The following is a 22,442-nucleotide window of genomic DNA, read 5'->3' as shown; positions in this document are numbered from 1 at the left end:
CAACTCCAAAAGAACTTTTCTGTCTGCTGTTAGATGAGTGGCAAAGTTGTGTTTAGGAGCCTGCACACTTTATGATTGATACAATATATGATCAAAAAACGATAGGTATGGATTTCATACTTGTATAAATAGTGGAAGGAAGGAAGAAGGGAAGGAAGGGGATTTGAAAAATACTCCTGTTTGACAGCATCTATTTTAAGAAGTACAGTTGCCCCCCCCCCTGGACTGTGATGAGGCCTTAAAGGACCCCTGACAGTTAAGTCCAGTCACGGACGACTCTGGGGTTGTGGTGCTCACCTTGCTTTACAGGCCGAGGGAGCCGGCGTTTGTCCACAGACGGTTTTTACCGGGTCATGTGGCCAGCATGACTAAGCCGCTTCTGGCAAAAGCAGAGCAGTGCACAGAATCGCTGTTTACCTTCCCACCAGAGCGGTACCTATTTATGTACTTGCACTTTTTGGCATGCTTTTGAACTGCTAGGTTGACAGGATCTGGGACCAAGCAACGGGAGCTCATCCCATCGTGGGGATTCGAACCACCGACCTTCTGATCGGCAAGCCCAAGGCTCTGTGGTTTAATCCACAGCGCCACCCGCGTCCTTCGTTATGGTTATTATGGATCTGACTGGTCTAGCCAGGGACTGTGGCCTTTGGCCCTATGGAAACAATGCCTCACATGCAAAGAATGAGGCACAGATCTGGTGGCATTCTCCATACAAAGAAACAAGGGGGAAAGACAGCTTTTGCTGCTAGACCAACAGGTGGGCAACTAAAAGGATAATCTGTCACAGACATATTATGTGAAGCATTGTGTTGAACATCAGGAGGGAGTGACAGGGTCATTTTTTTAGCCACCCTATGGCCTCCTCATCCTGCTTCAGCTTCCAAGGAAAAGGAAAAGACTTGGCTATTGGCATCATTTGGTTCATTTTGCTTCTGAAATGAACCCAGGACGAAACACACTATATGTATTAGCTTTTCATTAGTCACGGTAATGAAGTCCCTCAAGAAGAAAATCTCTTATTTTCTCCTTAAAATGAATATGCCCTCAGTTCGTCTATAGCCATGAAAGACATCATAGTCCTCTTTCTTATTGCTTATAAAGTTTATTTGTTTTAAAATTGAAATTAGAGATGATAATCTCAAAACAAACATGCCGAGGGAGGAAAGGAAGGTTTTTTTGTAACCATCCCAAGGAATACAAATAGAAAAACGTAGCTTTTGCAAAGACACATTAGGCTCTCCCCCTGCCCCCTCCCTTCATGCTGGTGAGTGTAAAATTCCCCAAGTTTTTAAAATGATAACGACACCCCCACCCCCACATACACACCACATTTGGTGGTCAAATGTACAAACACGATTCTATGGGCACATGAAAAAAGAATATTCCAGAGCACAGATCTTTATCACATGTGCCCACTCATGTGCTGTTGTCATGGCAGTCTTTGTATAAAAAGCCAAATGAGAAAGAAAGTTCTTCATATCCATGTTGAAAATGCTGCACCAGGGCCTGAAATCCATGCCAAATCATTTTAAAAACACAAAGAGCTCTCTCTCTTTTTTATATAATGAAGCAGTCACTGGCATTTTAAGGGCTCTCAGATAGAATGGCAAGTAAACCCCTCAAATGCTGACCATAGAGAGATCCTAGGTACCCCCCAAAATTTGTATGCCCCAGACTTACTCCTAACTACAACAGCTGTTCCTACTTACTGGTAGGTAGCCTTAGCACCTTTGTATAAATATAAGACCTCTCCTGTGAAATTTCTTTGTTTCCCAAAAATTAAGTATGCCTATTTGCTGGGGATTTTCTGCGTGAGCAACCCCCCCCCTTTTCAGTGGAGAGATAAACAATACAAATCCCAATCTCTCTCTTTTATTAATATTAGGGTCTTGTCCTGCCTGGCAGGAGGTTTAGAGATAATTCTATGGGGGCCAAAATAGGGACACAGCATGCAGCTGCATAACTTGCTATTCCTCAAATGATTATAAAGGAGCCTCATTCTTACTGGGATGGCAAACCATGGGTGTCACCTGCCCCCCACCAATTATCAGAAGAGTCTCCCCCACTCCCATGTATTTTTGGAGCCTTGTTTAAAAATAGAAGCGTGTCTTCCCAGTAAGAATTAGGTTCTTCTGCACCTGCAATTATTTAAGACAAAACAAGGTACATACCTGCCTGCTACATATTAAACTCATTTCTTGGTTTGGTTTGATCTGTTCTGGTTTTGCCATGAAGCTTGTGTTGGCAATTAAGAAAAAATCATCCTGTGGTAGTTAGTTGATTTCTGATTTTTCTTTTTCTTTTAATAGAAAAAATGGTTTGTATTATATGGTTGTATGTGCAATGGTTGTAAACTGCTGTGATGGTTTTTTTTTTTAGAAGTGGCAGTATATAGATATAATTATAAAACAGTAAAGCTAGGTGAGGACAAAGAGGGACGCCATTTCCTCGCTTCGATCTGCCTCCTCTACATATTACCCACAATTAGCAGGGCAAAGGTGTCCTTTGTACTTCTTAATTCAGGCGGGAAAACACGGTAGCAATAGCAACAAGGCATGAAAAGCACCGGGTCGTCAATATGGCGTGGAGGGCGGTTTATTACACCTCACCTGTGGCCTGAGGTTCTGTCAAAGTGGGGCTTTAGGGAAAGAAGTCCAAGGGTCCCATTCAGAAGAGGAACAGGGAGGCCCTTCCTCCCCGCTGGCAGGCAGCGTTCGGAAGTAAGTGAATTGATACATGTTACCATCTAAAGAGGGCTTTCCCCCATAAGACCATTAAGTTCGGCGTCTAAAATGAACTAACTGCACCTGCGATTAAAGACTCAGGACTTCGGCTCTAGGGGCTCAGCGGCAGCCTTCAGATTTAAGAACAAGGGTGTTGGTTGCTCTCCAGTAGGCAGCACCTGGGACCTGAAATGTTTAGTCTCCCACAGGGAGTATGTTAAAAGATTATCCACCCTCTGGTGGCTGACTGTGGAGCAGCATTGCAGTGCTATTTCCTGACCGGCCCCTGAGTAAATGCACCGTTGTGAGGACTGGGGGCAAAGTGAATAAAGCCAGGATTTTAAGCAAGAAATAAAACCAGCCAAAAAGATATGTAACTTCTGAATTATATTATTTAGGTGGAGAAAATATTGGTGATTTTGTTTCTGTTTTTTTTAACATGCCAGTGAATGGATTTTCCACAAAAACATCTTTCACTTGCAGCTGCAGAGGGGGAAATGAATCCCTGCTCAGGCTAGGTGTGCTGCCCACCTTTATATTTAATTGGCCACGCAGCAATTTTTATGAGTCTCCCGTATGTACCGCACATGCTTTTAGTGCTGGTTTTATGTGTCCTGCTTCATTGGAAGTCGAGCTGGTATGTCATGTTAAGTGCTAGAGGAAAGGGCAGGGGTGAAAGGAATTGGGGCAGCAGTATCCTATGGGTTGTGTTCACCGGCTGCACGTTTTGAACAGCCGGGTCACAGCCTGTCGCATTCGATATCAGGGTTGTTGGATGGGGTATCAAAAGCACCCAAATACACCTCCCTGTTGACGGGGGGCGGGGTGTTAGAACGACTCCCCACACCAGAATCAGGACTCAGTGCAGGCTGAACTTCTGGCGCGTATTTCTCCTCTCTCTGAGAAGGCGAATTCTCCTGTTTCTGCTTGAGGTTCTTGAACCGCTTGAGCTTCACAGGGTCCTTGATCTCTTTGGCACAGTGCAGCAAGATGAGGATGTCCTTCCGGAATTTGGAGCTCATTCCAAAGTAGATGATGGGGTTGTAGAAGCTGGCAGATTTCGCAAAAAGGCTGGCAAGGATGCTGGTTAAATTGGGCACAGAGTAACCATAGGCGGACCACATGGAGATGACCGCGTATGGGGACCAGGCTGTGATAAAGGCTGTGCAAATGACTATGGAGACCTAGAGGAGAGAAAACGAGACTTGCCAGTTTCCACTTTCTTGCCCAAGGGGATCCCTGTAAAGAAGGTGGTCCTGGAAAACTGGGAGACCTGGATCGTATTTCCAATTGCCTCATTGACCCACAGACCTAATAAATATGTTTCAATCCTCTAGAATTATCTGCCTCCTAGCTACCTCACATTTTAAGGTTGTCTATGCTTTGCAAGTGTTTTATATTAGAAAATTTTGTTTGCCCCTCACAAGCGCTGCATTTCCCAGCACCCTCAACAAATTACAGTTTCAGGATTCTTTTGGGGGAAGTCGTGTGCTTTAAATGCATGGTTTGTTTTCAGACACACTGTGTGCATGTGTGTTTGAGAGGGAAGGGGGTGGCAGGGAGAGAAAAGCAGTGTCCGTCCCGCTTTTGACTTTAGCTTCATCCACCACTGGCCTCAACTCCACCCACCCCTTGTATGCTGCTCTGACTACTTCTCTGAAGGAAATGCAGCCTTTGGCTTTTAAAAGTGTTTCCACCCAATGCAGACTAAAGAAAAGCCCAGACTGACCCTTGTGACGCTTCGTTCCATTCGCCTCTGCCTATCAGTTGGGTCACCTGCTCCGCCTAATGCATGGCTCGACTTGACAGTATTGATGATGGACACGTAAGCAAAAACCATGACAGACACAGGCAGGAAGAAACAGCAGATGAAAATGGACACTATATAAGACTTGTAGATGGTTGAGAAGTTAGCTTTTGCCCAGTCTATTTCACATGTTCCATACATGCGATCTAGGAAGCAAAAGAACTTGGTTAGTCATTCGTTTTTTCCAAAAAAAAATTAAACAGCTTGCTGTGATTTTCCAGTTTTAAAATTCATCAAGATTAATTTCTCTTTAGAATTCCAGGTGGAAAAGAAAATTGAAATGTCTCAATGAAGTCCAAGACTTACAGCAGAGTTATTGCTGTAATCTTCACTTTAGTTTAGCTTTCCACCAGAGTAATAAGCAACCACTTATTACTTAGGGACGCGGGTAGCGCTGTGGTCTAAAACCACAGAGCCTAGGGCTTGCCAATCAGAAGGTCGGCGGGTGAGCTCCCATTGTTCGGTCCCAGCTCCTGCCCACCTAGCAGTCCGAAAGCATGTCAAGTGCAAGTAGATAAATTTGTACCACTCTGGCGGGAAGGTAAACGGTGTTTCTGTGCGCTGCTCTGGTTCGCCAGAAGCAGCTTTGTCATGCTGGCCACATGACCCGGAAGCTGTCTGCGGACAAACGCTGGCTCCCTCGGCCTATAGAGCGAGATGAGCATGCAACCCCAGAGTCGTCCGTGACGGGACCTAACAGTCAGGAGTACCTTTACCTTTACCTTTAATAAGCAACCACCTGCAACCTGCCCTTTTTAGCACACAAATGGCAACTGGTTTGGTTGCACCACCACCAAAAGTGGCAATAATGAAACAGCCATACACTGTTGTGGGGGTGTAAAAATGCACAAGGTAAGAAATTCCCAGCCTCCTTTGGAGATAGTTGTTCTTGAGTGGATGAGGCATGAAAGATGCACAATCACAGTAGTGCTATAGTGCGCCTATGGACAGTGCTGACAAAGTGATCCCCCCACCAACAGGAGTTCCTTTGAAATAGTTCCCACTGAGCAATGCAAAATGCTAAGTTAGAATTTTAAAAATCCATATGGATTTTCAGGATAGATTTATGACTCCTTCAGTGAGATCTAGTTTGGGATTTTGAAGACTAAAAAATTTAAAATTAGTGATGCAATCCTAAATATGTCTATTGGACTCAGAAGTCAGGCCAATAGGGCTTACACTCGGGAAAGTGCATAAAGGGTTGCAGTCTAAATTGTAAAATGGTGATGCCTACATCTAGAATGCTTAGATCTAGAAAACTGTCCTAGATTCCAGCACTATTAGACTAAAATAGTGTAAAAATAATACTTTATTTAAATTGCTCATTGTAGATATTGGTTGCTGTGTTTCCAGATTCCCACAAATACTTTAGAGAGAAATTCCCACAAAGACCTTATCCTAGAGAGAAATTAATTACCTGTGTAACTGCCCCATCCCAGGACTGGAGCTACTGACCAGAAGAAAGCTGCTATCCATATAAGAAAAAGGGCCACATTGATGTTGCTATTGTTGATACAATGCCCTGAAATACACAGCAGAAGTTTGGTGCTTAACTCATTTTGCTATTGTACACTTAAGGCACACAGTCATAATAAAGAAAAATGGCACTGGTACATTTGTGCGACCAGGAATCCCGGTAGATTCCTTACCTTTGATGGAAATATTGGGATTGCAGCCCTTAGGTTGGGAGGCTTTGCTGCAGATTTCAATGAACCACAGATTAGCAGTGTTGCCAGAACCCTAACCTGTGGTTAATCTTAACAATGGTCAGTTGAAACAAGAAAGCATCATAAACTATAGTGAAGACTAACTGCATTTTGTCCAGGTTTGGACACAAGGCTTAACTGTAATTAGTCTTGAGTGGAAGCAAAAAACTTCTGAACTTCTCCTGGCCCTGCTAAAGGAGAAAAGGGTGAGTGTGCACAAGTTTAAGGTTCACTGCAGCTTGCTACCTTTATAATAAACCATGGTTTATTGTTACACTCAAATTAGAACAATGTGTCTATAAGAGATTCTCTAGAATCAGGGTGAAGGGAATATTCCAGTTTTCTTTTAAAAACATTTAAATTGGGGCAAGTTTGGCCTATTGTAAGAAAGGAATACCTGTGAGACACGATATCAAGCCTTCATAACACAAAGCCATGCAGTTTGTGTTGTCCAAAATACCTTACCTCTGTCTGGATGGCATCCTTTTATATAGCGAGTAATGCTAATCACCGTGAGTGTGTTAATGCTAGCAAGACCAAACAGCAGCGTCAGAAATCCATCAACCTGGAAAAACAAATAGTAATTGGGTTGTTCCCACATCTAACTTTCAGAATGCCAGGAGCAATAACAAATATTGGGATGGTGCCAGTGAGCTCATATGTTCTTTAGGGCATACAAGCATCTTAGAAATCAGTGAAATATTGAATGTCAGGGAGAATTATCATCCATATGATTAGTGAACATGTAGGTATCTGAAAATCAGGGATTAATCATGTGGTTGAGGAGTACATTAAATGAACAAGCAAACACATGCTTTAGACACCACTCTCCTAAGCTCCTGAATTACTGAAATGCAAAATAAAGAATAAAAGTAAATTTAACATTCTGTACGGAGAAAGAGTATGAAGCAGTCAATCGAAGTATGCCATTGATTTCAGTGGAAGAGGCTCAGTTAAGTCAGTGGGGCTTGCAAAGCGCTTAACTTTGGATGGACTGTAGCCAAAAGAACTAAGCAGCTGAAACTCCCTATGTCAGGGAACGATTCACCTACTAAACAATTGCACGTCATTGTCAAGCTGGTGTTAAAACCACAAGAATAGGGGTAATGAAATAGTACGCAACTCCAAGAACATGTACATCCAAATGGACAGCAGGGCAACAATAACACAATGCAATAAAAACAAGTTATAAAGTATCCTAAAAATGAAAACAAACCATAATAAAACTAAGAGACAGAAACTGAAAAACCAAATATATGTAGCCACTTTCTAATCATTGGGCAAAGAATTATGTCTAAACCAGTGGTCCCCAAACTAAGGCCCGGGGGCCGAATGCGGCCCAATCACCTTCTAAATCCGGCCCGCGGACGGTCCGGGAATCAGCATGTTTTTACATGAGTAGAATGTGTCCTTTTATTTAAAATGCATCTCTGGGTTATTTGTGGGGCCTGCCTGGTGTTTTTACATGAGTAGAATATCTCCTTTTATTTAAAATGCATCTCTGAGTTATTTGTGGGGCATAGGAATTCGTTCATTTTTTTTCCAAAATATAGTCGGGCCCCCCACAAGGTCTGAGGGACAGTGAACTGGCCCCCTGCTGAAAAAGTTTGCTGACCCCTGGTCTAAACCTTGTGCCCAAAGGACTGTAAGGTCAATGCCAGTCCGTCAGAGCACTGCAGTAAAGGTCTTTTCCTACATGCAAGCATAAGACACTTCAAAAAGTGACAGTACTTAGAGAAGACCTTAATGCAAGGGCAGGATAGTATGGGAGGAGGCAGGGTTTACAGGGCTCTATTTATAACTGTAAAGGTAGGCAGCAGCACCTTGAAGTGTGACCTGAAATGAATAGGCAGTCATTGAAATACTCTTAAGTAGTTCTATAATTACCCACATGACAGAATTCTGGCAGCCAAATCTGAGCTAAATTCTGAAACCTCTGAGTTATCTTTACAGTTGTCCAACCGGGACATTGGCAGACAAGTGTGGATCATTGTAGCTAAGCTATTTTATCAATAGGGATTTTCAAATAATGCAATGAGCACATTAAAACTTAATGGCAAACCATGGTTTGCTGTTCCAAGAACAATTCTTGAAGAACATTGTGTTTTGTGAGCTCTTGCCTTCCACAGCAATCATTCTTGGTTTACAGAAAACTATGGTTTGAACTTTGAATTTATTCTTACGGTCACAGACCAGCTTACAAAATGAGAGGAATCATAAAAATCATAAAACACAAAGATAATACACTAAAATTTACACAGCAGGATCAATACACACATATATATGTATACAGCACAGCAGCATTTAAAATGTATAAATTGGAACTGGGACACTAAAATATAGCCTAAAGATTACCATTTGGGGTCTTATTCATTGCGGTAGCACCGCTTGTTCTCTGAGCTTTATGGCTGCTGCACAGAATTTGGCCACTTTTAGAGTAATCTCAGGGTCCATATCTTCTACAGGGAGTTTAAGACATTGGAATTTGTTTAAAGAATTTTGTATGACCGGGGAAATGAAAGCCTGGCATACGTCATTATAAAAACGGCAGCGTAATAAAACGTGAGAGGCAGATTCTACCTCCAGCAGGCCGCAGGGACAGACTCGTTCCGCATATGGTTTACCTGTGAATCTTCCCTGCAATAAGGCAGATGGCAATACATTAAATCTGGCAAGGGTAAATGCCCGTCTATATTTAGGTATTTGTAATTTTATCAAATACTTTGCTGGGGAGAATCCTCTCCCATTGTCCTTTATAGCTGGATGTTTATTCATCTCGCTCACATGACGTTGGAGTTCCACATCCCAAACTCGTTGGTGAATGATTGCTCTTGCTTTCTCGTATCCTACAGCTAACAAAGCCTGAGGCGAGAACCCCAAATCTCTTAGCTTTTCATACAGTGTGGCTTTCCATTTGGATTGGAAGGAGTCCAGAAGGGTTAGGGGTGCCAACCCAACAGGGGAAAAAATGAGTTTTAGCCAGTAGTGAATCTTCAAAATCCAAATTCTTGGCTTACAGAAAAATCAAATTCTTGGTTTACAGAAAACTATGGTTTGAAGACAATAACAGACTATGACTTTAAATGGCAAAGAACTATCATTTGCTGTAAATTTTTCTAAGTGCTGAGCATGAACAGAAGAGGGAGAGCATAAGCCCAAAACTCATTTAGCTTATTTGACTAGCTTATTTACTCATTTGGTCTGTGTAGTTCTCTTCTTCCATTTATACAATAACTGCTTAAAAATCCTACAAATAATATTCCATTAACAAATTGGGACTATTCAAACATTACACCAACAACCTACATTGGTGACGGGAATATTATTTGTTGGGCTTTTGAGAAGTTATTATACTTACTGAAGTGTGGAATAAAATAACCGCTCAGGCCTCAAAGCTGGCAAATTAACTCTGACAACTTTACTAAACATCAAGGATGTTTAGCCAATCTCAGTATTGACTCTGTCAGCTCTTCTTCTTACCAATTAGAAAATATTAGCAGATTGTCAGTTTTGCTTCCTATCCAACAATTACATCAATACTGTTGTCAGCAATTTAGAGAGTAACAAATTTTTGCTCACTGATTGTCTGCATGCTAAGACATGAAGAAAAGGAAGGGTCCCATATTTTAATCTGTAATATGCCCAGAGTACCCTCTATCTATATCTCAATGTGCCTTTGCTTGAGGGTAATTCCTGTTTAACTCAAAAGCAATTACTTCCTGGTAAAGATGTACAAGGCTGAGCTGCTAAATACGGAATGAAAGTTTTGGGGGACTCCCGCTTCAGACAGCAAATTCATTTATTCTCCCAACTCTGGTGCATGTAACAAAAGCCTGACACACAGAAATAAAGATTAAGCTTTTTCTGGTATGAATATAAGGGGTGAGAAAAGCTTCACTTGCTAAATTCCTGTATGCTCAGCAGAGGTTTAATAGACAGGAACACTTCTCCCTAAAAGTTGATAACCATAGGAAGTCCTTGCCTTTTAGAGGACACACTCCTATCTGAAATCCCAAAGAGTTCCTACTAGTCAATGTATAAAATGCTTGGGACCCAGACACATCGCCTCACTGCAGGGGGCTCCTGCAGATACCATTTTATCAGGAGGTGAAGGAATCAACCCACAGGAATTCCTTTCTGTTTAGTGTTAAGACAGGTGCCATCTCTATTGTCTTTTGGGCACCTTTTGAAGATCTCCCTCTTCCAACATAGCTCTAGCCATACCTTTCCCATATGACTGGCAACTATAGATCCAGGTCCTTCAGACACTGAAAGATCCAGGCATGGTAGTCACACAGCAGCAAATATTCTTTTTTAAGATTGACAATATCAGAAGTTGTAATGCAGATTTTTGGGGAGGGAATCTCCCCCCACAACCACCTGTCCTATACAGTAGTGGGCAACAGGAAATATTAGTAGGGGAAAAGCTCTCTCCACCCTTTCAGCTTTTGGTTTTGCTCCGTGAGTTTATTTTAAAGAGACTCCATTGTTAATTAACCATGATGCTGAGGTGAGCTTAAACAGCGTGTCTCCTCAGCACTTTTACCACCTGCTTTATCTGTTAATGCTCTTAAGGGCTGTCAGGTCTATGGTTTGGTTGTTATTTATTTCCATCTTATACAAATGTCAGGAATGATGAACTATATATAGGCATGAATCCCCAGGAATACCTGTGCTTCAGCTACTACTTAATTAAGCCTGAGAGCCTAATTCTCAACCACCATTCCATTTAACAATTTCCAGAGGGGTATCCGGGTTAGGCTGCTGTAGCAATACCAACAAATATTCCCGTGGCACTTTAAAAACGGATTATTTTTTATCCAGGGGTCAGACTCTTCATCCCATCCATGCAGTGTTATCCTTCGTCCCATCCATGCAATGTTATAGGTAGGCATGGAAGAGAAAACTGATGCATTTGAAGGTGAACCTACATAATTCACGATAATAATAAAAAAACAGCTTTAATTTGAAATTTGTACTTTTGGAAAGCTTTCAATGAAGATCTTCAATCACATGGAACGTACTCTATGGGGAGCTGGCTTCAGGCATGAGGCCCATTGGCAGACCAACTCTGCACTACAAAGATGCCTGCAAACGTGACATGAAGCCTGGTAACATCAACCCTGCCGTGTGGGAATCCCTTGCAGAGAACCGCAGTGCCTGGAGACTGACAGTCAGGTCATGTAGCAGTGACCATAGAAGGAATAGCCACTGGGAGGAGCGCAGAGAGAAGAAACACCACGATGCATCTGTAGCAGCACAACCAGACACCTACCTCTGCCCCAGCTGCAACAAAACATGTCACCCCCATATTGGTCTCTACAGCCACAGCAGGTGCTGCAACCTTCCAGAAGTTTGACTTCACCTCCAAAGGTGCACTCCTCCATTGTCTCCCAGGACATATGGATGCCAACCAATGATACTTCCCTCTTGTTTCCCAGTGGCTCCTTTTTGGCAATAGTCCTGTTGCTGCCATACCTGCCAAGTTCCTCTCTGAAAAATAAGGGACTGGACCGGAAGTAGCATGCCGGAAGTAGCACGGTGGCCACTTTGGAACTGGGCGGAGCATGCTCAGAAGTGACGTTTGATGCTGCTGTGCCCAGTTCCAAAATGGCCGCCGCACCAGAAGTCGTGCTGCAGCCATTTTGGAACTGGGCTGAGCAGCATCAAAAGTCGCTTCTGAGCATGCTCCGCCCAGTTCCAAAATGGCCGCCGCACCAGAATAAACCGGGGGGAAACAAAAAAATCCGTTTTTTTCAGCTGGGGACAGCTGGAAAAACGGGGGTTTCCCGGGAAAAACGGGAGACTTGGCAGCTATGGTTGCTGCTCACCGCCTGAGTTCTCTATTAGGAGTGATATGGTCCACCGGAATCCCCAACGCTGCTCACGGAACACTACTTTCACGAACAAATGTGTTTTGGTAACTCACGATATGAGAAGACTCACCAGATGAGACGTACGCGGAACAGCAACATCACTGTGAGCGCAACTCTAAAACACGTTGCTTACTCAGATGTAAGTCCCACAATATTATGTGAGGCTGCTCCCTAGTATGAGCGTTTAGGATTGTAGCCTGTGTGCATTTTGATGCTTTGGGGGATTTTTAAAAACTCAGTCTGAGTTTCAGTCAGTTCCCTTGCAGCTGACACGACTAATTAATCCATGTTGGCAGCCTCTGCCAAAGCAAAAGGTTAAACACGTCCAGGGAATGAACTGTTTCTTGAGGACCGCTGGGTCAGTTTTGACGCATGCTAGCAGGGTGGACTGAGGAGATAAATAGAGCACTTCTATTAGCTTCGGCTAATACACCAGCTGCCACCATCCAGCAAGATGGAGAAAGCCTGGCCACAGTTACCCATGCTCTGGTAACCTCCTATTTAGACTACAGCAATGCATTGTGGGTGGTGTTGCCTTTTTTAAAAAAGTCTAGAAACTGCAGGTGGTTCAATGCAGGCTACAATATTGTTAGCTAGGACTTTGTCTTTCACTGCCAATGTTTCTTCAGCTCCATAGGCCTCCAATCTGTCCGCGGGTTCAATTTAAAGTGCTCGTCTAAAGGTTACAGAGACCTTAATTTCTTGGAACCAGATTACCTGAATGATTACCTTCTCTTATATACGCATGTTTGCCTTAGAGGCTGTGGTCTATGTTCCCCTCCAAGTGAAGTGAGCAGTGACTAAGGAAAAGGACTTCTTGATGGTAGCACCTCGGCTATGGAATAGCCGCCCCTTGGAGACTCATCTGGAACTTTATCCAACATATTTCCAGCACCAAATGAAGACCTTTTTTATTCTCCCGGGTTTTTCTTTATTAAGTTGATTTGTATATTGCCCTTTGCACAAACCACAGAGCAGTTTGCAGTAGAATCAAACAAGACAAAAGCAATGCAATAAAATCCCACTAAAAACCCACAACCCCTAAATGCAAAACATAGCAACCTACAACAGTTTACTAATCGCAGCAGAAACAAACCTTGTACTGCACACTAGAGCTCCTGGCCCTCCTGTCTGATCTTCTTTGGTGATCTTAAGAGCCTTTTAAAACCTCAAATGTTCCCATTATTCCTAGTCCTCTGGCTACAGCAGATGGTCCTGGCTCCCTTCCTATCTTCCCCATCTCTCTTGGGCTGCCAACTGGCTAGAATTATATTGGCTCAGATGGAATTTAATCCTCAATGCTTGTTGCTGGAACAGCAGTTTGTAAATCCATGTGTATGTTAGTCGGTGTTCCTTGCTGTTCACTGTACAGTAGTTAAGGTGTACAGAATGTATTGAATCATGAGCGTTCCTGCCGCGGTAAACAAATTAGGCCACAATCCAGGTCAGATGTAGATGGATTTTAAGGCAACACTATTCCCTACATTTTTTTTTTCATTTTTCATTTATTGTGGCCACAGACCTCTTTCTATGGCATGTCTTAACACTGCTATATTAAATAAATTCATTAGTGAGATCCATTTTAAAAGCAACAGCTGATTTCCTTTATGGGGGAAAACACTGAACATACTCAGAAACACTGTACCCATAGGTACTTCTCTATTCCGTACCAGACAGAATCCTTTCCAGCTCTATATTCTGAACTCAGTACTAATAGAGCATCTGTTCCCATTCTGAAGGAATATTTAGCCATGCAGCCTAATCCTGTGCAGGTTTACTCGGAAGTACGGTAATTTCCCCGCTGAGTTTAAGGGGACCTTAGACTCTACTAAATATTTGATCTTTGTTTTCTGGAGACAGCCCTGGCCAGATCCTGCAGGGTGCCAAAAGAAGAGCCTTGTTAGATCAGAGCAAAGGCAGTGAGCAGTGAGGTGGCAAGTTTGCAGGGGCATTGAATTATTCAGGGATTGTAAAACAAAACAAAAAAACAGGGTTACAAAGAGCTTTGAAAGGATTTCTCCAAACGAGATATACGGACAATAAAATGGCAAATGTGGTTCAATGGAACTGAGAGTAAAGAGATGCACATTGCAGCAAAAATCACTAACTGGTAACTGACCAGAGAACTTGGGATAGTTGTGGCTCTCTCAGTGAAAATATAGTCTGTAACAGCCATGAAACTGGCAAATTACATGGTAGGAATCATTAGGAAAGGGATTGGCAAAATATAACTGCCAATATTGTAATGCCTTCATACAAATCTGTGGTGTGGCAACGCTTGAAGAATAGGTACAGTTCAAGTGATCACATCTCAAAAAGGATTATTGTAGAGACGGAAAGGTGCGGCCAGGATGATCAGGGGCCTGGACTGAAACAAAATTTAAAAAATTCCTTCCAGTAGCACCTTAGAGACAAACTAAGTTGGTCATTGGTATGAGCTTTCGTGTGCATGCACACTTCAGATACACCTGGAGGAACTCCCCTATTTGAAAAGATTACATTGCTTGGAGACTTTTAGCTCAGAAAGTAAGGTGGAAGGACACACACGATAGAGGTGTATGAAATTAGAGGTGTATAAAAATGAATTGTGCATGGTGAGAATAGAAAGAAGTTTTTATCCCTCATAACATCTGAACCCAGCGAAGCTCAAGATTTAGGGAAGACAAATGGCAAGTACTTCTTCACACCTCATCATTAAATGATGGAATTTGCTACCACAATATGTGGGGACAGCCCATCAACTTAGATGGCTGTAGAAGAAAAGTAGACAAATTCAAAGAGAATAAGAAGGTGATCCATGGCCACTATTCATGATGGCAACACGCCTCTTCCAGGATACCAGTTGCTGGAAGATAGCAGTGTGAGAGAGCTATTGCTCTCATGTCCAGCTTGAAGGCATCTGGTTTTCAGCTGTGGGAAACAGGGTACGAAAGTAGGCCATTGGGCTGATCTATCAGGGATATTATTTTTATTATTATTCATATTTAGCTCACCATCCTGTTTCCCAGCCTACATTGGGTGTTCATGGTGTAACGTTCTATTGTGTAGAATCGCTTATTCAACCCTTGATCTTCAAAAACTTACTTATTCACATTTCACCTCACCCTCAGTAACATCTCCTTATATTAGAGTTTGCAAACACAATTCTGGTGTGGTTTATTTTCCTTCGAAATGTTTCCAATGATTTCAGTATTGGTCATTTCATGGAAATATGATAGCATACTGTGACTGCATGTTCTGAAGTCTGTTAACAGAATTTTAGTTTCCTCTTTGCAGGTTAGAAAAATAATTAAAAATGGAATGTTGTTGTTGGCAAAAGTTTGTTTTGTGAAGCCAGAGTTCTAGTCAAAATGACAGCCAAACAAACACTGACAGCAGAAAGACATAATTTTTCTGTCACCTGATATATCTGGCATACCTCTCAACAAATTAGGTGGCAGTTAACTCATGCTACTCTTTTAAGAAATGTTGGCAAAAACATTTCTTCTTTAATTTAAAAATGAACAACGTTCTTCATATGTTCTGTTTAAAGCTCTGTTATGGACATGCATTTGTTTTAATAAAATATTTACACAGTCACTTGACCAACATTTTTGCATGAAAATTGAATAAAGGGGCATTTGTTTCAGCATCTCTGCCCAAAATGTAGCCCAATTTGGATTTCCATTACCGGCTAAATGGTCTCGGAAACACTATCCCTCAGTTTTTACAGGCAAAATGGAGCCAGAAGTTGACTATAAAATGAATAATCCAAAGGAAAGTGTAATCCCAAATTCAGCTCAGTTACAAAAGAGAGTGCAAACCTGCACTCAATTCAATTGCCTAAATCTTACTGGATATTTGATTGATTTGATTTGATTTGGGATCAGTGGGATTTAAGCTGCCTAACTGTGTGCAGTCCTGTAGCTTAACTGGGCACAGGATTGCAGCCAACTGACAACTTTCCCATGGGGGGGGGAGATTACATGCTATCTATAGCTGAAAATTGAAGGCCAATGTTCAGGTACTGCAGTGGCCCCCTGAACACCAGTGTCATCTGGATGTCCAAAAGTTGCATTATCTCCCGCTGGTCTCCCAAGATTTGAGCAGAGATGTCAATGATTTTTCATTGCACCTTTTTAAATTTATTTTTTTAGCTGGAACAGCTCCAACTGTTTTTTCTACCAAAAGGAAGCACTTGTAAGTGCTGGAGTAAATCCACCCCTCTCTTTCCCACATTGATCTTGATTTAGCACAGAGTGGACCCAACAGAGCCTCACTGACATATATCATGACCTGCCAAGTACTTGATGACCCCCCTTGTTTTTGTATTCCACATCAGGGAGAAAAAATAAATGGGAAGTTTACTGAATGCTGGATACTTGTATGTAGTTGGTGAGAGGCATTCGGTTTAGTGATTCACAACTTGTGCAGCACTGGTGTAACATTCTATCTGCCCTAACCACTTAACCAGTTTGTAAACCAGCTTCCAATTAATGAATAAGATGCAGGACATGGTTAGCATTGGTGTAGATGTAACACCAATCCATGATTAAAGTGACAAGGGAAGAAAGGTGGTTGAATTTGCTCTGGAGAGGTGAAGAGGGAATGTATTTCCAGCATTGTGTCTGTACTAGGCCATGGATTATATATTTATGTTTCATGACTGGCCGAGCCACATAAATTTAGTTCTTACCTGGCAAGTCCATATGGATGTGATCAGAAATCCATCATCTCTGAATACGTTGAAGATTTCAATGATCCCGCGGGAATAACCAAAGACAGACACACTGGCATCAGATACAGCTAGGTTAAATGTCAAGTAGTCCGTGGGCTGAAGGGTAGCCCGCTGTCTATAGAGTACAAAAATTACAATGCTGTTCCCAAACCAAGACATCCAACCTGGAAAATTAAATAAAATGCTCAGAACGAAAAGCTGCAAAAAGCAGCACTTGTCAAGTAGGAAACACTTCACAGCACAAACCACAACATTAGAATTATCGCGGCTTCTACACTGGAATCTTGTAGTGCTGAAATCAGCTGAACATAAGTGAGGAATGGGGCTGTGTGTTCTTCTTAAAAGTCTTTTATTTGCTTTTTACTGAACACGCAATCATGTGTTGTGGTACCTTAAAGGGTAGCAAACTGTATAATAGCTTACGTGTTGGTGAGGTCAGAAGGATATTAAATGCACGCAGTACTTCCTGCCAATTGCATTGTTAACACCAGCTGTTCACAAGAACAGTTGACAATGAGCTATGGATAAGTTTGTGAAGGATCCATAGTCAAGCCTTACCAACAGCACAATCCTAACCATTATCTACTGAGAACTAAGTCCTATGATGTTCAATGGGGTCCTTGGAAGGATGCTTAGAATTGCATCGGTCTGTGCTCTGTCCTCCTGAATGTGAATGCCCCCATAAAAAATCACCACACCAGACTACCTTCTCCCAACAAAAACTTTCTCATGAGTTGCCACCTGGTCTGAGGGCACTTAAACCCTTCTGCCCAGAAGCAAGCAGGTTAGATTGCATGTTTTCTACTCAGGTTCCCTAAACAGGTAAGAAGGAATTGTCCCCTCTCTTCAGCTGGACCTGATACCACTGGCTTTAGCTAAGGTTTCTGCTCTAATTTTAGATTTTGTGTTTTTTGTTTGAATGATATCTTCTCAGTGACTGTGTCATGCTTAATGAGATCACCAGGGAAATCCCCTAAAGGCTCAGATTTGGCCCTGAAATATCAAGGTCTGGGATGCCCCTGACCAGGAAACCCTATAGAGGAGATAGGAGCATACCATTAAAATAAATGCATGTAACTTCTTCACAGGCTAAATATAACACAGACATAGGAAAATAATATTGGTAGACTGATGGATAAGGTGGCCATACTAGCAAAAGTAGTTTCTTCAAGAAGCATTGCTTGACGGGTCAAAGAGACTTGGGAAAGGCAGGATTTAGAAAGTTTCACCATAGGGTTGAGGGACCTTTGTCCATTTGAGTGCCAGATTCCATCATGCAGAAGCCTTTGGAGGCCACATTGGTGGGAGAGATCAGAGGAGGGAGAGCTCATAGTGGGGCAGATCAGAGGGAAAAGTACATGAAGCCATGGGAAGGGCTCTTACCTTTGTACAGTGGGCTACATTCTAGCCATAAAAAAGATAGAGGTTTCCATGGGCATCTTTTTTCAGCAGGGCAAGCAAAGAGGCCTCATTGCAGATCAAAGACCCATTCCAGCCAGGGGGAAGCACTCAAGAGGGCACAGAGCAGGGCCAGTGAGGACTGTGGCATGGACACGGAAGGGCTGTGTGAGGAGGCCTGGAGGGCTGCAACATCCTGCACCCAGGCTGGGGGTTCCCCACCCTTACTCTGCAACATCAATCTGCGGATGGGGACCATCTGTTTATCAAGAGGCTTTCAACCCACTGGACATGTAACCAATTTTCTTTTCTTTTTTGAATTGGGCATCCTTGAGTATATCTGATGTTAATTTTAAGAACACAAGGGAAGCCCGGTAGGATCAAACCAAATGCCCATTTAGTCCAGCATCCTGTTCTTACTGCGGCCAACAAGATGCCTTTGAGAAGCCCACTAGCAGGACCTGAGCACAAGAGCGCTCTCCCCACTTGGGATTCCCAGAAAGTGGCATTCAGAGCCTTACTGCCTCCAACGCTGCAGGGAGAAGATAGTCACTGTGGCTTATAGTCTCTGATAGCTTTATCCTCCATGAATTTGTCTAGCCCTCTTTTACGAGTCTGGTTTTCTCTTCTTTCTCCACAAGTCTGCTTTGTTTTTTGTTTAAAGAGGAAGTGACACGTATACAAATGATCAGCAGATACAGACTTTCAGGTTTAATTTTGTGTTCATGTTTTATGACTTTCTAGTTCATTATGTTTCCCACATGCCCATCCATACTGAAGAAGATGAAGATTGCGGCTGTGCAATGTAAGACAAGCAAACTTCCCAAACTCCAGTTAAGACAAATCAGGGAACATCGTTACTTCAGTAAGTACTGGTTATATGCTAGAACAACAATTAAGCACATTTAAACAAACATAGTGCACTAATGACACTCAAAGCCCTAATTACTTAGCAGCTGATGATTACAAAAAGAAAGGTTTTAAACTAAGAGGTGGTTGTCAGTGGTGATTAAACATTAGGGAGCACCTCCTATAAAATTCTGCCATTGATGTATTAGAATCTTCTTCTTATTTATCTATTTAACAGGATTTATATACCACTTAATCATCAAAACCTCCAAATGGTTTACACAAATGTATTTCAAGCTCTGAATCTGGCAATGGAGCTCTCCAATCAAAAACTGTTTTCAAAAATGCATATATTGTAGAAATGTGCATAAAATGTATATATTAGTGAAAATAGTTTACAAAAATGCATTATACATATTGCATACAGAAATGTATTGGGCAAAATTGCATACATAAGGTGAATATTGGGAGAAATTTGCAGTGAAATGTTGATCAGGTCTCATGGGGACTTTTAATTTCACAAACTGATGCAGAGATAGGGAGAGCTGAAGAGTGGAAAAATGTGAAAATGAGAGAAAATGGAAGTTGACAGTTTCATCTATTCCTACCATAGTAAGGCCAACATCTTGGATGGTTTACAACACACTACATTGTGTTGGAGGTGCTCCTTCTGCTAAACACAGGTGAGAGGTGAGGTTAGGAGAGAGCGTTCCAAACTGTTTGCCATGACACTTTAGTGTGTCAGTTGCAGTGTGTATGTCTGTCAAGCGAACGTTCCCCATGCTCCTCCCAGGGCTGGAAAGGGGTTAGTTTAACCTCCAGTTTGCTAGTAAAACTGAATAACTGTGTCGTGAAATGATGTATGTCTGAAAAGTGTGTCACCAACATAAAAAGTTTGGAAAGCTCTGGGTTAGGGCAATGGGTATTCACATTCTCTGTGTGAATTAATTTTAATAAAGCATTCCTATATCAGAAAAGAAACACTTCAGTTTTGAATTACTGTATTCATTTGTAAAACAAAGTTCTAATCAACTAAAGTAAAAAAGAAAAAGTAGAAAAGAAAAGAACAATACAACCAGCTGTCCTCCCGTGTTAAAATTGTAGGAGAAACTTCATCGATAATTTTGACTGTTGCCTTAGAAAACACATGTTTAATTCACTAATACCGATATAGAACATTATCTAGCAACTTCGGAATATCGAGTGCATTAAAAATTAAGAATTAAGAAGATTCTGCTCTTATTCTTGATAGTGTCTCGCTTATTTAACCATGTTTAAAATATTGACACTAGGACTCTCTAAAATATTGGGTCTATAAGAACAGTGATATTCCTATGATAGGCCTCAGCTATTCACCAGCTTGTTATATTATAGGGTCAGTATCTTAAAGGGGGGGGGGAATGCAGCACTGCTGTTTTATTATTAAGTAAGCACAGCGGTGCCAGTATGTTCAAATTTCTGTACCCAAATGTCTGGGTACACAGTTTAATAAAGTCTTACAAATTTATTAGGGCAAATGGCATAATTTGTCTTTTAATTCCTTCAGTAGCACCTTAAAGACCAACTAAGTTTTTATTTTGGTATGAGCTTTCGTGTGCATGCACACTTCTTCAGATACCTGAGGTATCTGAAGAAGTGTGCATGCACACGAAAGGTATCCAGGTATCCGAAGAAGTGTGCATGCACACGAAAGCTCATACCAAAATAAAAACTTAGTTGGTCTTTAAGGTGCTACTGAAGGAATTTTTTTTATTTTTCTTCGACTCAGACCAACACGGCTACCTACCTGTAACTTGTCTTTTAATGTTCCACAATATTTTTATTTTTGCTGCAACAGACAAACATTAATCGCCCTGGAAATTATCAGCTACATACATCACACACAAACTTTAATAAATTGAATTATTTTTAGCATGCAAAGCAAATACATCTTTTAGTTAGCAAGAGGTAGAGTATTGGAACAGTAAATAAGTGACAGCAGTATTTTGCTAGGATAATATGAGGTCATCTATTTCTGCACATGATTCTTCTCCCATCCGTTTTATTTCTTTGCCAAAGAATCTTCAACTGCACTTTAGCAGAGGAGCAGCTTGGATTATATGTAGGCTGGTTAACCCCAAGTATTTGGATTCAAGCCACTTTAATCCTTTTGAAATGAATGGGACCTAATCCAGTTAAAGTCCAGTATTTCATTTTACCTGGACTGGACTTAACAATATTGTCTTCCCCTCCCCGCTTCCAGGTGTTTCAATTTTTTCTTTAGTAAAAATGCACCACTGTTCTGTTTCAATAAGAGTTGCAACCAATTAAGATCAACAGGAGTCCCTCTGAATTTTGCAGTCATGCTTAATCCATAAATCCATATACATACCCAGAGCCAGTAGATAGAAGCCAATGATCGTCTCTCCTTGTTCTGAGACAGGAACGTCTTTGTTCAAAAAAGTGATATTGTTGTTTCTCCATGGTGCCTGAGGGGAACTCTGGAAAGACATTTTCTGTAGTTTCTTACCCAGAACTTGCCCTTTCCCCAAGTCCTGGTGCAAAGAGAAAGAAACCGAACTCTGCCGTCCTGAAACCTCTGAACGCTCTCTTTCGATGGAGCCCCGAGACTGATAAGGCAGAGGGGAATCTAAGGAGACAAGTAGCAGCTTTGCAGCCTGCTGGCCTGCTTGCATTTGCTAATCCTATCTATTAATACTGGTGATCGCCAATCTGTGACTAGACAAAGACCCTGGGGCTTTGTCATTTACCTGGGGCTAAAGTATGCAGATGGTCACTTCAGCATGTAAAACTGCAGCATAAAAAAATGGAGGTCAGTTTGAGAAAAATTATGTAGTAGTTAAAAATCAGGCTCATAATATGAAAACACAAGGTGCCCACAATCATTAAGTGCATAGAGACACACAGCCATAAATTGTTCTGAATGAATTTCTTAATAATAACAACAATAATAATACCCCAGCCATCTTGACAGCTTCCAGCACATATAAAAACACCATAAAACATCAAACATTAAAACCTTTCCAATACAGGACTGCCTTCAGATGTCTTTAAAGGTTGTGCAGTTGTACCTCAGGAGTCAAACGGAATCCGTTCCGGAAGTCCGTTTGACTTCCAAAACGTTCAGAAACCAAAGCACGGCTTCTGATTGGCTGCAGGAATCAGGTTCCAAAGACATTCAGGTTCCAAAGAACATTCGCAAACCAAAACACTCCCGGGTTTGTGGTGTCCGGGAGCCAAAACGTCCGAGTACAAAGGCATTCGGAATCCAACTTCTTGACATCTGATGGGAGGGCATTCCACAAGGAGGGTGCCACTGCTGAGAAGGCCCTCTGCCTGGTTCCCTATAACGTCACTTCTCGC

At 41.9% G+C, this 22,442-nt stretch overlaps 1 protein-coding gene across 1 annotated transcript; it reads right to left on the bottom strand.

The window, feature by feature from the left end:
* Window positions 1-1,902: 1,902 nt before the first annotated feature.
* On the bottom strand, window positions 1,903-22,125 carry LOC118081817 (opsin-5-like). Its single transcript, XM_035108295.2, has 6 exons — window positions 21,451-22,125; window positions 16,791-16,996; window positions 6,705-6,804; window positions 5,951-6,055; window positions 4,456-4,679; window positions 1,903-3,910 (listed from the first exon to the last, which is right to left on the bottom strand). Exons 1-6 carry the CDS (start codon window positions 21,752-21,754, stop codon window positions 3,467-3,469), a joined length of 1,383 nt encoding a protein of 460 aa, XP_034964186.2. The 5' UTR covers window positions 21,755-22,125; the 3' UTR covers window positions 1,903-3,466.
* Between the last annotated feature and the right edge of the window lie 317 nt (window positions 22,126-22,442).

This window comes from Zootoca vivipara, chromosome 3 (genome assembly GCF_963506605.1).
Source record: "Zootoca vivipara chromosome 3, rZooViv1.1, whole genome shotgun sequence".
Taxonomy (NCBI): Eukaryota; Metazoa; Chordata; class Lepidosauria; order Squamata; family Lacertidae; genus Zootoca; species Zootoca vivipara.
The sequence above is the reverse complement of the archived record's forward strand: the minus strand, read 5'-3'. Positions and strand labels throughout refer to the sequence as shown.

Coding starts and splice junctions, on each gene's coding strand:
- LOC118081817 (XM_035108295.2), bottom strand. CDS start 21,754: ATGCAAGCAGGCCAGCAGGCTGCAAAGCTGCTACTTGTCTCCTTAGAT. Junction 6,056..6,704: donor AGGATGCCATCCAGACAGAG/GTAAGGTATTTT, acceptor TGTGTATTTCAG/GGCATTGTATCAACAATAGC. Junction 4,680..5,950: donor GGGATGGGGCAGTTACACAG/GTAATTAATTTC, acceptor TTTGCTTCCTAG/ATCGCATGTATGGAACATGT.